Source organism: Gopherus flavomarginatus, chromosome 10, assembly GCF_025201925.1.
Source record: "Gopherus flavomarginatus isolate rGopFla2 chromosome 10, rGopFla2.mat.asm, whole genome shotgun sequence".
Taxonomy (NCBI): Eukaryota; Metazoa; Chordata; order Testudines; family Testudinidae; genus Gopherus; species Gopherus flavomarginatus.
The window spans coordinates 63,084,267-63,097,510 of NC_066626.1; the positions used below are offsets into that span (position 1 = coordinate 63,084,267).

The 13,244-nt window shown below is 40.1% G+C and overlaps 1 protein-coding gene across 3 annotated transcripts in view; it reads right to left on the reverse strand.

The window, feature by feature from the left end:
- Positions 1-13,244, reverse strand: part of THSD7B (thrombospondin type 1 domain containing 7B) — a 539,966-nt gene that overhangs the window by 292,872 nt on the left and 233,850 nt on the right. For 2 of the 3 annotated variants that reach the window (XM_050969170.1, XM_050969169.1), the window contains exons 7-8: positions 11,153-11,350; positions 133-234 (exon numbers count right to left, since the gene is read on the reverse strand). In XM_050969170.1, coding sequence (XP_050825127.1) covers positions 133-234; positions 11,153-11,350 — 300 coding nt within the window. The remainder of the gene's footprint in view (positions 1-132; positions 235-11,152; positions 11,351-13,244) is intronic. The other variant, XM_050969171.1, reaches the window with a different exon arrangement.

Here is a 13,244-nt window from a genome sequence, read left to right on the forward strand (position 1 = left end):
GTGATTTTAAAATGAATTAGCAAGTACAGTGTAAGGTTCTTGGGAGGCTACGGGCCTATCCAGGGTGCTCTGCAAGAACGAGGCCCACACACACTGTGAGTTATTGGCTTTAATGAAGGTAAAGTGACACACGTGCAACGGGGACTCCTGGTGTTGCTGTCACGGAGGCGGGGAATCCAACGCACCGAAGCTCGGCCTGGTATAGAGTCCAAAGGCGGGACCAAGACCATGCAGCTATATATACAAAACCAAAAAACAACTCATACATAAGCAAATAGGGACTTTCCACAGGCCGTGTCCGCCCCTTGGCCAGAGGCCATGCAAAGCAGTTCTAACCAGTTAAAAGTGGGTTATAACTGGCGTGCCGTGTCCTACAATGACCGGACGTCGAGAAAGCGGAAATACCCTAGCTAGGCCGTAACACAGTCTTCCGCGGTTCCCTACATTCAGTAACTGCTAAACAGAGCTGTAGTCTAATATTTACAGTCCTAGTTCCAGTTCATGGTTAACTAAAATTATTCTAAGTCATTCAGAAATATTTTCAGGGTGTGTTAACTGGGCTAAAGCTATCAAGAATTTATGGTTGACTAGATGGTTATATGCTGTTTGCTGTGTTTATTTTTTGGGGAGCCATGGGGTCTCTCCAGATAATTTGCAGAGTCTAACTTTACATACCTTTGGTAGATAAAGAAACTTGATCCATCAGAACAAAGGAGTCCACCTATTTACTGATAGACTCCAAAGTCTCGCTTTCAGGATCTTTGTTTCCAGTGGCTTATAAAATAGTGAGTGTTTCCCCTCTCCCCAAGAAGAATTCCAAATAATCTCTTATATTTTAAATTCATTAGAATCATAGATTAGGGTTGGAAGAAACCTCAGGAGACTATCTAGTCCAACCCCCTGCTCAAAGCAAGACCAACCCCAATTAAATAATCACAGCCAGGGCTTTGGCAAGCTGGGCTCATAGACTCATAGACTTTAAGGTCAGAAGGGACCAATATGATCATCTAGTCTGACCTCCTGCACAAAGCAGGCCACAGAATCCTACCCATCCACTTCTATAACAAACTCCTAATCTATGTCTGAGTTACTGAAGACTTCGAATTGTGGTTTGAAGACCTCAAGCTGCAGAGAATCCACCAGCAAGTGACCCATGCCCCACGCTGCAGAGGAAAGCGAAAAACCTCCAGGGCCTCTGCCAATCTGCCCCGGAGGAAAATTCCTTCCCGACCCCAAATATGGCAATTAGCTAAACCCTGAGCATGTGGGCAAGACTCACCAGCCAGCACTAAGGAAAGAATTCTCTGCAGTCACTCAGATCCCATCCCATCTAACCTCCCATCATAGACCACTGGGCATACTTACTTGCTGATAATCAAAGATCAATTGCCAAAATTAAGCTATCCCATCATACCATCCTTTCCATAAACTTATCAAGCTTAGTCTTAAAGCCAGATATGTCTTTTGCCCCTACTACTCCCCCTTAAAAACCTCCAAGTATGGAGATTCCACCACTTCCCTAGGTAACCTATTCCAGGCCTTCACCACCCTCCCAATGAAATACTGTTTCCTAATATCCAACCTAGACCTCCCCTACTGCAATTTGAGACTACTGCTTCTTTTTCTGTCATCTGTCACCACTGAGAACAGCCTAGCTCCATCTTCTTTAGAACCCCCCTTCAGGCAGTTGAAGGCTACTATCAAATCTCCCCTCATTCTTCTCTTCTGCAGACTAAATAACCCCAGTTCCCTCAGTCTCTCTTCAGAAGTCATGGGCCCCAGCCCCCTAATCATTTTCATTGCCTTCCGCTAGACTCTCTCCATTTTGTCCACATCCTTTCTGTAGTGGGGGTTCCAAAACTGGACGCAATGCTCCAGATGTGGCCTCACCAGTGCCGAATAGAGTGGAATAATCACTTCCCTCGATCTGCTGGCAACTCTCCTACTAATGCAGTCCAATATGCCATTAGCCTTCTTGGCAACAAGGGCACACTGTTGAGTCAGATCCAGCTTCTCATCCACTGTAATCTCCAGGTACTTTTCTGCAGAACTGCCTGTTAGCCAGTCAGTCCCCAGCCTGTAGCGGTCCCTTGGATTCTTCTGTCCTAAGTGCAGGACTCTGCACTTGTCCTCACTGAACCTCATCAGATTTCTTTTGGCCCAATGCTCCAATTTGTCTACGTCACACTGGACCCTATCCCTACCCTCCAATGTATCTACCTCTTCCCCAACCTTAGTGTCATCCGCAATCATTAATAAAGATGTTGAACAAAATCGGTCCCACGACCAACCCCTGGGGTACTCCACTTGATACTGGCTGCCAACTAGACATCGAGCCATTGATCACTCCCCATTGAGCCCGATGATTCAGTTAGCTTTCTATCCACCTTATAGTTCATTCATCCAATCCATACTTTAACTTGCTGGCAAGCATACTGTGGGAGATGATATCAAAAGCTTTGCTAAAGTCAAGATATATCACATCCACTGCTCTCCCCATATCCACAGAGTCGGTTCTCTCACCATAGAAGGCAATCAGGTTAGTCAGGCATGATTTGCCCTCGGTGAATCTATGTTGACTGTTCCTGATCACCTTCCTCTCCTCCAAGTGTTTCAAAATGGATTCCTTGAGGACCTGCTAGGTGGTTTTTCCAGGGACTGAGGTGAGGCTAACCCGTCTGTAGTTCCCTGGATTCTCCTTCTTCCCTTTTTAAAAGATGGGCACTATATTTGCCTTTTTCCAATTGTCTGGGACCTCTCGCTCACAAGGGCTCAGCTGTTCTACATTTGAATAACTCATGTAATGGATCATGAGGCTCCCAGGGTATGTCTACTCTTTGAGCTGGGGGTGTAATTTCTAGCTTGAGGAAACATACTCACACTAGCTCTAACTGAGCTAGCGCAGTAAAAATAAGTGTGGCTGTGGCAGCATAAGTGGTGGGAAGAGCTAGCTGTTTCAGTACATACTCGTCAGAGATGCTAGCTATGTACTTACCCCCTCGCACTGTCACTCTATCACGCTGGCTCTGTTAACGCTAGCGCAGGTACATCTCTTCAAGCTGGGAATCACACCCCAGCTCAAAGCATAGACATACCCTCAGATTTTCATCCGTCCTTATGCAGGCAAAACTTTCACTGACAGAAGCTGCTGTGTTAATGCTCATACAGCACAAACAAGATCGACAAAGCTTAGAGGGCCCTTTCTGAGTCACAGTGCTTTATAGAGTTCCTTTAACCAAAGACAACAGCTCCTAGTCCTTAACCATATAAAACTTTTATCTCTTAATTTTTTCCCCATTTATGCCTTATCACTAGTGGCACAGCACTTTATCTGTACTCTTTAGTAAATTCAGTCCCCCTCCCGTTGCTTAATATATAGGTGGATCTGGAAATCTGATTTGCCCCATTCCCTGTTTTAAGGTTATGTCCATGCTTGGTTCATTTCCATGTTGCATCAAAATATGAGCACATTAATTTTACAACGAAATAATTTATTTTATGGTTCATTTTCTAAGAGGACAAATGATCAAAATGTGAAGTTATGCTGCTCTTATTTATAGGATCAGCTGGAATCCAGGCGTACCACCCTTCCATAAGATTTAAGAATTTACTTAGCCATAAGCCAGGAAGGCAACAAATTTACAACTCACATTCAATATGTTGAACAGAATAAATCAATTCTGAGAAATTAAACAGAAAGTGCAACTTAGTACACTGCCAATAATCCATTAGGGATGGGAAAATTCAAAATGAATTCTTCACAACATTAATAAGGGCTTGGGCTAGGAAAAGATTCATATTAAATCAGAACCCCTAGTAAAATTATTAACTACATGCATCAAACAAGGAATAAATAAAATACTTTGTACTTACAGCATCTTTTACCTGAGGATCTCAAAATTATTTTGAAAGTTTTACAAGTATTAGTTCTATATTTTTCCATTCACAAACTTTTTTCTGTCTAAATGAATTATTGTAGATTAACCAGAGACAAGAAAAAAGTATAAAATCTCCATGAGAGTGCACATCTTTTTGTGGCAGCCTATACTGAACTGAACACACATGGCTGGCTGGCTCTATAGGCAATAGTTCTTAGAGACTGAAAGTTGTGGTGTACAGGAAATAAAGATATATAGTTATATAGCTAAGAACACCACAATTAGTATCCCACCCCAGAAAGTCCCCAGCCTTCCAGTGGTATAGATTAGAGTAGGGTGAAGTTTTTTTGGCTAATAATAAATTTGCTGAAAAATGCATTTTTCAGGCACCAAAACTATTTGTGAATTCAGTTCAAATGCAAGAAATAGTATCAGCTGAAAAAAACCTCCCCCCCTCCCCCCAGAACACCAGCACTGCGTCAAAATTTATTTATTTACTCATTTCTGGTATAATGTATTCCTTTTAAGCCCTGGTAGAGCACAATATTGGATCTTAAAATGACATCACTTTGATTACCATGCTTCCCTTCAGTCCCAGCTTGAATTCCAACAGGATTTCAGTGATTGCTTTCTCAAAAACTGGTAGAGCTAATAGCAATTTGGAATCTCAGCTTTCAAATGGTATAGCCTTGACCCCGACTGTGCCAGTGTATGAAATTATTGGCTGCTAAAATCACCTCACGGTTAAAGTGAGCATGTACGTATGTGAGAAAGAGAACAAGAACAATAATTTAAGGCTGCATTGGAGTATAACTATTATTGGTCCATACCTAGGGCAACAGATCCTGAATTTGAGCTTACATTTACATATTTAAAATTTAATTTTTCACTTTAAAAAAGAAAGTATGTTTCTATCCCTCATGATTGTGAGTGCAACTGATGTAGTGGAGTTTACCTAAGTCTGTAGATAGCCTGGGGAAAAAAAGCTCTGAGAGGGGCAAACTTCCTGATGCATCTCAGGAAAGTGCTGACTCCAAGACCCATTTCACTGGGGTGGGGCCCACTAATACATCCCAACAGAGAACTCTGTATGGCAGCAGAGGAAGAGTGCAGTGGGCCTGGACCACCTTTCCAAGATACCAGGGTGAGCCTCCCTGCTGCTAAACACTTGCCTCTCCGAGTGACAGAGGGGATCCTTGCTGCTGCTCCTCATGTTAGAAGGATGCCTCCACACCACTGCCTGCCACTCCAAGCAAGGGGCAAGGTCACTGTTCAGGGCTACAGTAGTGGAGCCATAGCTGCCTGTCACTTGGTGTGTCTGGAGCCCTGCATTGCCTTAATCCCAGTGTGACAACAATAAAGTGAGGGAATGGGACAGAAATATCAAGATAGTAATCAAAATGTTGTGATTTTAAGGTCTGATAACTCAAACTGCCGGGGAGAGATGGAGTGATACAAATGCTTTCTAGTTCCAAGCACTGAATGTGTAAAACCCCAAAGCATTGTTTCTAAAAGAAAACATGATTAAATAAAAGGAAATTATCTTATTTAACCTATGCGTGACTGGAGCCATTAGAAGTATTATATTGATTTCTTCAAAAAAGCAAACCTACCAATAGGATTAATCCATTTTAAAATGGTCATTATGAAAACCAGCATGGAATGCTTAGCTAGTAAAGAAACTCGAAAGAATATGTCTGTTTGGTATGCTTCTTGCATTCAGCAGCCCCTGTAAAGACTCCTGAGTCCTGTCTTTAAAACGCTAGTGTTAGAAGCACAAAATTGTTTAAATCAGCCCAAAGTAACAGTTAAAATGATGATAATGATTCATTTTCCACACAGCAAGAATTGATTTTCATAAATCATCTTTCCTGTTGCTTGTGCAGACCCATATCTATCACTGCTACGGTTCCTTGGGTTGACACGAGGTATAATTACAGCTAAATCTACGTCTGCTAACTCCCTTTGCTTAAATTATTATTGTAGCTTGCAGCCAATCAGTTTTTCATTCTATTCTCAGTCTCAATGAGAATACTTTAGTAATTGTTCTGCCACCAAGACAGCTCCCACAATAAGGACAATAGCATGTTCTATTTCTAGACTATTATCTTTAAAGAGTCCCACACAGTTTGAAGAACTCCAGTATCAGTAAGGCCTCAACCTGCAGCGTGAAAAGGCGTTAGAGTGCTCAACAATGCATACGATCGGGTCCTACATTTCCCATGTCCTCCATTCTTTTGTTTTACCACTAACTAGAAATAATACTTATTTGATTATAGTTAGTATCTAGAAACATGGTATGAAAATATTAAATCAGTGAAATCACAGAACAATAGTGTCTGCTTTCTAAAGTACTAATGCAAGATTTATCAATTTTTGCTAATTTATTTCAAAACATTTTTTCTTCTGTTTGATCACATAGACACTTATTTTGGTTCAGTATCACAGAATAATCTTTTGTTATTAATTTGGTTTCTTGCTTGGTATAGGACCAGCAAAAGGCAAACTAACTAATGACTCTATGGGTATTACAATAAACCAGATTGCTGACTAGCAGAACACTGATTGATCGGCTTTAAAATAAAAAAACCCAAAAACATTTTATAATCAATTTACAGACATTGCTCATAGCTAAGGTTCAGTCCATAGGACTAAAAACTATTTTAATTCACCCTTCCTTATAATCATTTTAAGATGCTAACATTTCTTAAATACTTGAAAAAACTGATAGATTATTTGCATGAGTCACACTTGTTATATTATGGAAGTTTTTTATTTCATTTCATTTATTTTAAGTATGTAACAGAGAAAGTAGAATGAACTACCAACCACAGCCCTTGTTTGTTCACAGCCTACGTGCAACACAATATACATTTCTTAAAATCACGCTCCAGCGCTCCTCGTTAGCATTTATATTGCTTCAATGTGTTTACAATTGCTTTAAAAAAAAGCCAGTTTAATGTGGATGGGAGAATATACTAATAATTAAGACAGTTCCTACATCTCTCCATCTGAACTTTAGACAGTAACAGTGTTTCAACATTAATTTTTCTTGGCATCTAAATGAAAAAACTGGGAAATTTCGTACAAAGCCACGCAAATTTAACCTCCTAATTGGATTGATCTTTTTACATACAGAGCTTGCTCTCAACACTATTACAATCTTGAGTTTCCTTCTAGGTACTGTATGGAATATTCATTCTTGTATACAACCTTCAAGTGTACATGTCGCTACCAAGTAATACCTGGAGAGCCACCTCGAGCTATACGAATTTTGCAAAAAACACTGCTCAAATATTTATTTGTATTTTAAACAAGAGTTGGTCACGTCTTTGTATCTACTTACCAAGAATATTTTAGGAAAGAAAGTCTACTGGCAGGAACCATTCACGGAAACAAGTGAATTTTAGGCAAATGGACCATATTTGTGCAAAGAAAAAATGAATGCGAATATTTCAAGAGTTACTCTCATCCAACTAGGAAACAGTAATACACTCTCTCACCTGTGTGTCCAATCAAGAGGGTTCAAATATCAAATACTGGCAACAAACTTCTCAGGAAAATGTTGAAGACTGAGAATTATTCATTGAAATTGCTCAACAAATAATTTCTAACAAATTAGAGAAAATCATGATCAGCTCACAGATAATTTGTGGACAGAGAAAAGGTTGAGTTGTCATAGAAACTACTTGCTTTGAATTACACACCCAGATCTGCTTAGGATACAATTTAACAATCTAATCTGTGATACTACCACATGCATCTTTTCTCAGTTGGCTTTAAGCTTTCCTTGTCTTTCCCCTGCCTATCATTTTGCACACTGAACTTTTAAGTACTGTGTCTTGCTAATGAAGTAACTGCTGAATAATTAAATAAAAACCCACTTATGGAAACATTTTATTTGGATGAGACATCTTGTATAAATCCCTCTCCATTACACAAATTATTCCCTTTTATCCTTTTTATTATATGATTTATATTGTAATACCGCTTCAGGGCATCAGTCAAGGATTCCCCCCTCTCCACACCCTCATTGTGCCAGGCATTGTTCTCACACACAGCAAAAAGATGATCTGTCCCAAACAGTTTACAATCTAAGAATAAAATGAGAGCCAACAAATGCATGCAATAAACTGACAGGCAGAGCACGAGATAATTAGATGATTATGAACAGAGATTATGAACCCTGTAGTCCTCCTACACTCTCCACAACTCTAACCATAACTGAGCCATGAAAAAAAAAACTACAGAGCAAATTATAAAGATATGGGCTCCGACTGCTAGTTATAGAACCTCTGTGGACATCCCGAGCCATGGGGCACCAAACCAGGATTACATGGCCATTCTCTGTCTGAAGTAGCAGATTTAAGAAAATCAAAAAGCTGAAATCAAAAGTGAATTATTACTCTAATATTTTTAATCTATATTATAAAATCAAGAGATGCAAATGACACTTGGGGTTAGATATGTGGGCACATTTGGAACCCCAGAAAATATTAATGGTCACTTTTCTGGTTTCTTCAAGATTGTTACCAACAGGGCAAGGATTGACAGAACAGCATCCCTGAAATGTTAAAAAAGATAACCTGACATATAGTAAAACTTAAAAAGACGGTCATGGAGAAAAGGCTGGCATTAATATCAAGAGGAAGAAACTGGGTATGCAAGCATACACAGAACCACCAGAGTATTCTAAATTCAGTGTACCTGTCACAACCTGAACTTTGTTAATGAGGTATTACATTCATCAAGGAAATAGGGTTTTGTAACATTCCAGGGCCCAAATAATTTATTCTTTTTCTCTTCAGTAAGTCAGCAATCCTGAAGATGTATGCAGTGCTGAATACTGATGTCAATATTGGATAGCACACTGGCATCAGAGAACTAGACAAGTGTCTAGTTTCAGGATGCAGCAGCAGACACCGAAAAGGCAGCTGAGACTAATGAACCTATCAGCATGTGAAGCAGCTACGCTAAAGGTTTACAACAGAACAATAGTCAATGCAGTGCTTTGAACATGTATCAACTTTGTACGTTCTAAGTATTAGTACTGCTTTTATGCTATTGCAGTCATACCCCATGTGCCTTGTGATTTGTCACAACTTCCTCTTAAGAGCTCAGTTTAGTTACTAGTTCCACTGAAGACTGCACAATTTTGATGCTCAGTCTCACAGTTCTTATTGAGGTCAATAGTCCATTGATTTCCACGGCAATTTTGCCTAAGACAGCAGTGTGTAAGGACTGGAAACTATAGTCAAAGCAATTAATGGTATTAAGTAGATTCATAGAAGGATGAAGACGACAAACAGCACTTTTTTCAACTTTGATTTCTAAGATTCTGTGGTAAATAAATCCTACTGCAATAGAGATTGAGGAAGGTTTTAAAAGAGCATCCATGAATGCTTCCAACCTGTCAAATGAGCTATGGTATGTCTTGTGAAATCTCCCAAATTAGGGTTGGACAAGCAAAACAAATGTTCAGTTATAGTGACAATAAAGAAACTGTCCAAAATCCCCTGCTGAAATTCAAAAGGGATTTTTGTGCTACTCTTGCAATGCTAGAAGAGAGGTTTCAATCACTCTCTCACTTCCAGTAGACATTCAGAATATATGTGTATTTTTCCATTCTCAAGGAGACTAACTGTAAAGCACTCTGTAAATGTTGAAAGCAAAACTGACAGAACCAAACCCCACCACCACCACCCCACACACACAGTGCTCATCATGAGCTGAATGGCTGAAAGTGAAAAAAAACTACACTGAAACTTCCAATTTCTTGTTGGACAGACCAGCAGAGAGAGGCCCCAAAATTAGGATGTCTCTGCATGTATAATTACTACAGAGCAACATGCTACCATGATCAGAGATCATTCCAGGTTTGTGACTTTGTGACCTTGCACATTTTTTCTGAGTTTGAAGTTGGCACAAGTTTAAGCTCCCAATCCTGCCAAAAGATATATGCAGGTGAACCACTGCACCAGCTTGTAGCCTCAAGGGGCTACCACACCAGATCCACCTGCGGACACATCACTGCAGAATTCAGCCTAAATTATTATCACATCACCCCAGAGACCACTTAGAAGACACTCAGCTACCCCTAACTCCACTGGAGCTATTTACAGCAGCTGAGGATTTGGTTCACTAAGTCTAGGAACACAAAAAAGCCACATACACATTCATACATATTTCAAAGGGATCTTTGCTCTTCAGCAGATTAGCTGCTGTTATTTAATTGTTGATCAGGTTCTAATGCCCCATATCTCTCAATGTATTCTTAAACACGTGCCAATTAACTCAACTTGTTATAGACTTGGAACTGTTTCCTGTAATGGCTTCAAACACCATGCAATGGAAGAATCAACTCCATCTCAGATATAGCATTAAACTGGCAAGTTCCAAACTTTTTCAGTTTTGACCCGACAGTACAACTCACTGTGATTAAGGGCTGCAAAATCATGCCTTACGCAATAGAATCTAGAGATCTGACAACATTGACCTTATCGAGACTGATGAAACTGTTGGCTGCATTTCAAATTGTGTATGAGAAATAAGCCCTCATTGCTTGTTTGTAAACTTCCTATAAAATATGTGCTTTATGCATTATTAACAAGTTGTAAACCGAACACAAGGTCGGTCTCAAACTGCTGGCAAGTAAATACAGTATTACTCAGCACAATTCTTTTCATTTACATAACATCAGACTCTTGTAGCATAATTAACCTTGGCAGCACAACTAAGCTTTCCTCAGTATGCTCTCTTAAACAGCTGTTATGATGAAAGAAGTATTCCAGATTTTTTTGTGAAAGAATTTAGTGCTGTTAGTGGAAATGCAAAGAGCTTGATTCTGACACTCTTACTCAGGCTGAGTAATCATATTCAAATAGTCCTATTGAACTCGACGAGAGTACTGGCATAAGTACTATAACATGAATGCAGGAAGTAAATGGGCAGAATCAGGCCATTAATATTACACTGCTAATATATTCGTTTAGGGAGGGGTGAAATGTAAGTCATAACAGCAATAAATGACTTGTGGCAGTGTCTCATTTTATTTTAATCAGAGATGGGCTCAAACTAGAATCCCAGATAATAACAGCTTTAGACTTTGGGGAAACTCAGATCCCATTCCAAAATCTGGTGTTTCACATTAAATTAAATACACTGCTATAATAATAAGTCTTTGCAATTGCCCTTTACCAAAAATAGATTTTAAAGGAACGCACAAAACAATATGCACATTTAAAGGTGAACAGCTTAAAATTAGCTGCACCTACCTTTATTGTTCTTGCATATGGCTATCAGTATGCGATTTCCATGCCCACATTTTCCATGATCAGGTACACAGACTCCTTCGGAAATGACCCACTGGTAACACATCGGGTCTTCACAAGGAATAGATTCTACTAAGTGTGGACAACCCTGAGACATACTAATGGGTTCCACAACAACATGCCTTTGTCTCATTCTAAATCCTAGAAAGACAGAACAGAGACATTTATCATCATTAGTATTAAGGTATTTTGTCTGCAAAGGTTAATATATAGGGCATGTGGAGTTCTATGGCATTTCAAACTATATTTTTAATAAAAAACAGTACAGCAATGTTCATAAGTAAGGCTGCGAGTCTGTCACAGATTCCAGCCACACTGCCTCCCACCCCACCAGCAGTGGCGGTCCTGGGCCAGCATGGCCACCCCCAGCCAGCCGTGGTGGCAGTGCCAGTCCCAGGCCGTCTCCTGTGCCTCCACCCCCCTCCGAGCACCAGCGGGCACCCTGGACCTCTCCTCCAGTCCAGCAGCTGTACTCCCAGAGCCCTCCAGAACACTCAAGATTTAGACGGGGTTATATAGTTCAAGCCATGGACAGGTCACGGGGCCATGGATTTTTGTTTATTGCCCATGACCTGTCCATGACTTTTACTAAAAATACCCATGGCTAAATCTTAGCCTTATTCATAAAGCCTTCTAAATATTTGCAACCTCACTGGCCTTGCAAAAAAAGACAAAATGTATCTCTCTATATTTACAGTTTTGTCACTGCAAACATAATGTTGGTTGCAGAATTCCAGGAGTCTTGATTTCTACCACAACCCATCCCCTAATTCCACTGCCATTTGATCCAATACATGCCTTTTCATTGAACTTGGATGTAAAACATATGCCCAAATACATGGACATAAAGTAACTATATATGTCATGATGTGAATAAAATTTTAAAAAGATAAAGACGACCAAACAAGTAATTCAAAATCTAAACCATAATTAACCTACTTCTGGGTCTTTGAGTTTGAAAAATCTTGTTCTGAGATACAAAAGACCAGTTTACTGAGAAATAATTACTCTGCTTTATGAAGATATAAAATTCATATTGGACCCCCTCAAAATAACATCCTTTTAAAGTGGGAGATTCAAATTTAATATTGGAAGAAAAAAGTTACAAAATAAAGAACTGAGTACATAATTTAATGCCATTTGAATGAAAACAAAAGTCATGATGCTGTATTCAATAGTGGAGCTAGTATGCAAGCGTCTTTCAGCATGGGTTTGTTTTGGATATGATAGAGTATAAACTAGCTATATCCATGGTTTGAATTAGTGGATTTACCATGGTGTGCAGCCATTCTGCATCATGCAATGTTCTCATTAGGACTCACTGACTCAGCAGAGTTGGAGGAAGCAAGTCCACACCTGGATGGAAATTTTCTAGAGAAAACATTTGGTGCTGCAGAAAGTAGGGCTGGTGATTCAGAAAACAGCACACTTCCCTCTGAGTCTCTACTACACCAACATCTCAGACAGAGGACATGGGACAGATCGTGGTTGGAGGCACAAACCTCCCAACCCTGGAGGTGGGGGCTGCTCCCAGCATAACTTAGACAGGCCTTCATGTCTGCCTAAGGGCAGCCTGGGAAAACTGCTACAATTATGAGCCGCCAGAATCTCCACACTGCTACATGCTGCAACTCTGAGCCTAACATTCTCCTCCTGCCTTCCAGCTCCACACCCAGCATGCCCGCTATACCAGGAGTTTTAAGACAGTTCCCAGAAGACTTTTAGAGCCCCTCTATGTCTCTCTAGCCCTTTTACCAAAAATAGAGGGGCTGGAGTAGGGACAAGGATCTCACCCATATTTTTCAAGAATAACAGCATACAACATCAAATATCAGAGGAGTAGCCGTGTTAGTCTGGATCTGTAAAAAGCAACAAAGAGTCCTGTGGCACCGTATAGACTAACAGATGTATTGGAGCATAAGCTTTCGTGGGTGAATATCCACTTTGTCAGACATATGTAAACATCAAAGGCCACCTTCTACCCTAGGATCCACCTGTTGGGTCCAACTTATATCAAATGAATTCAATAGGAAAC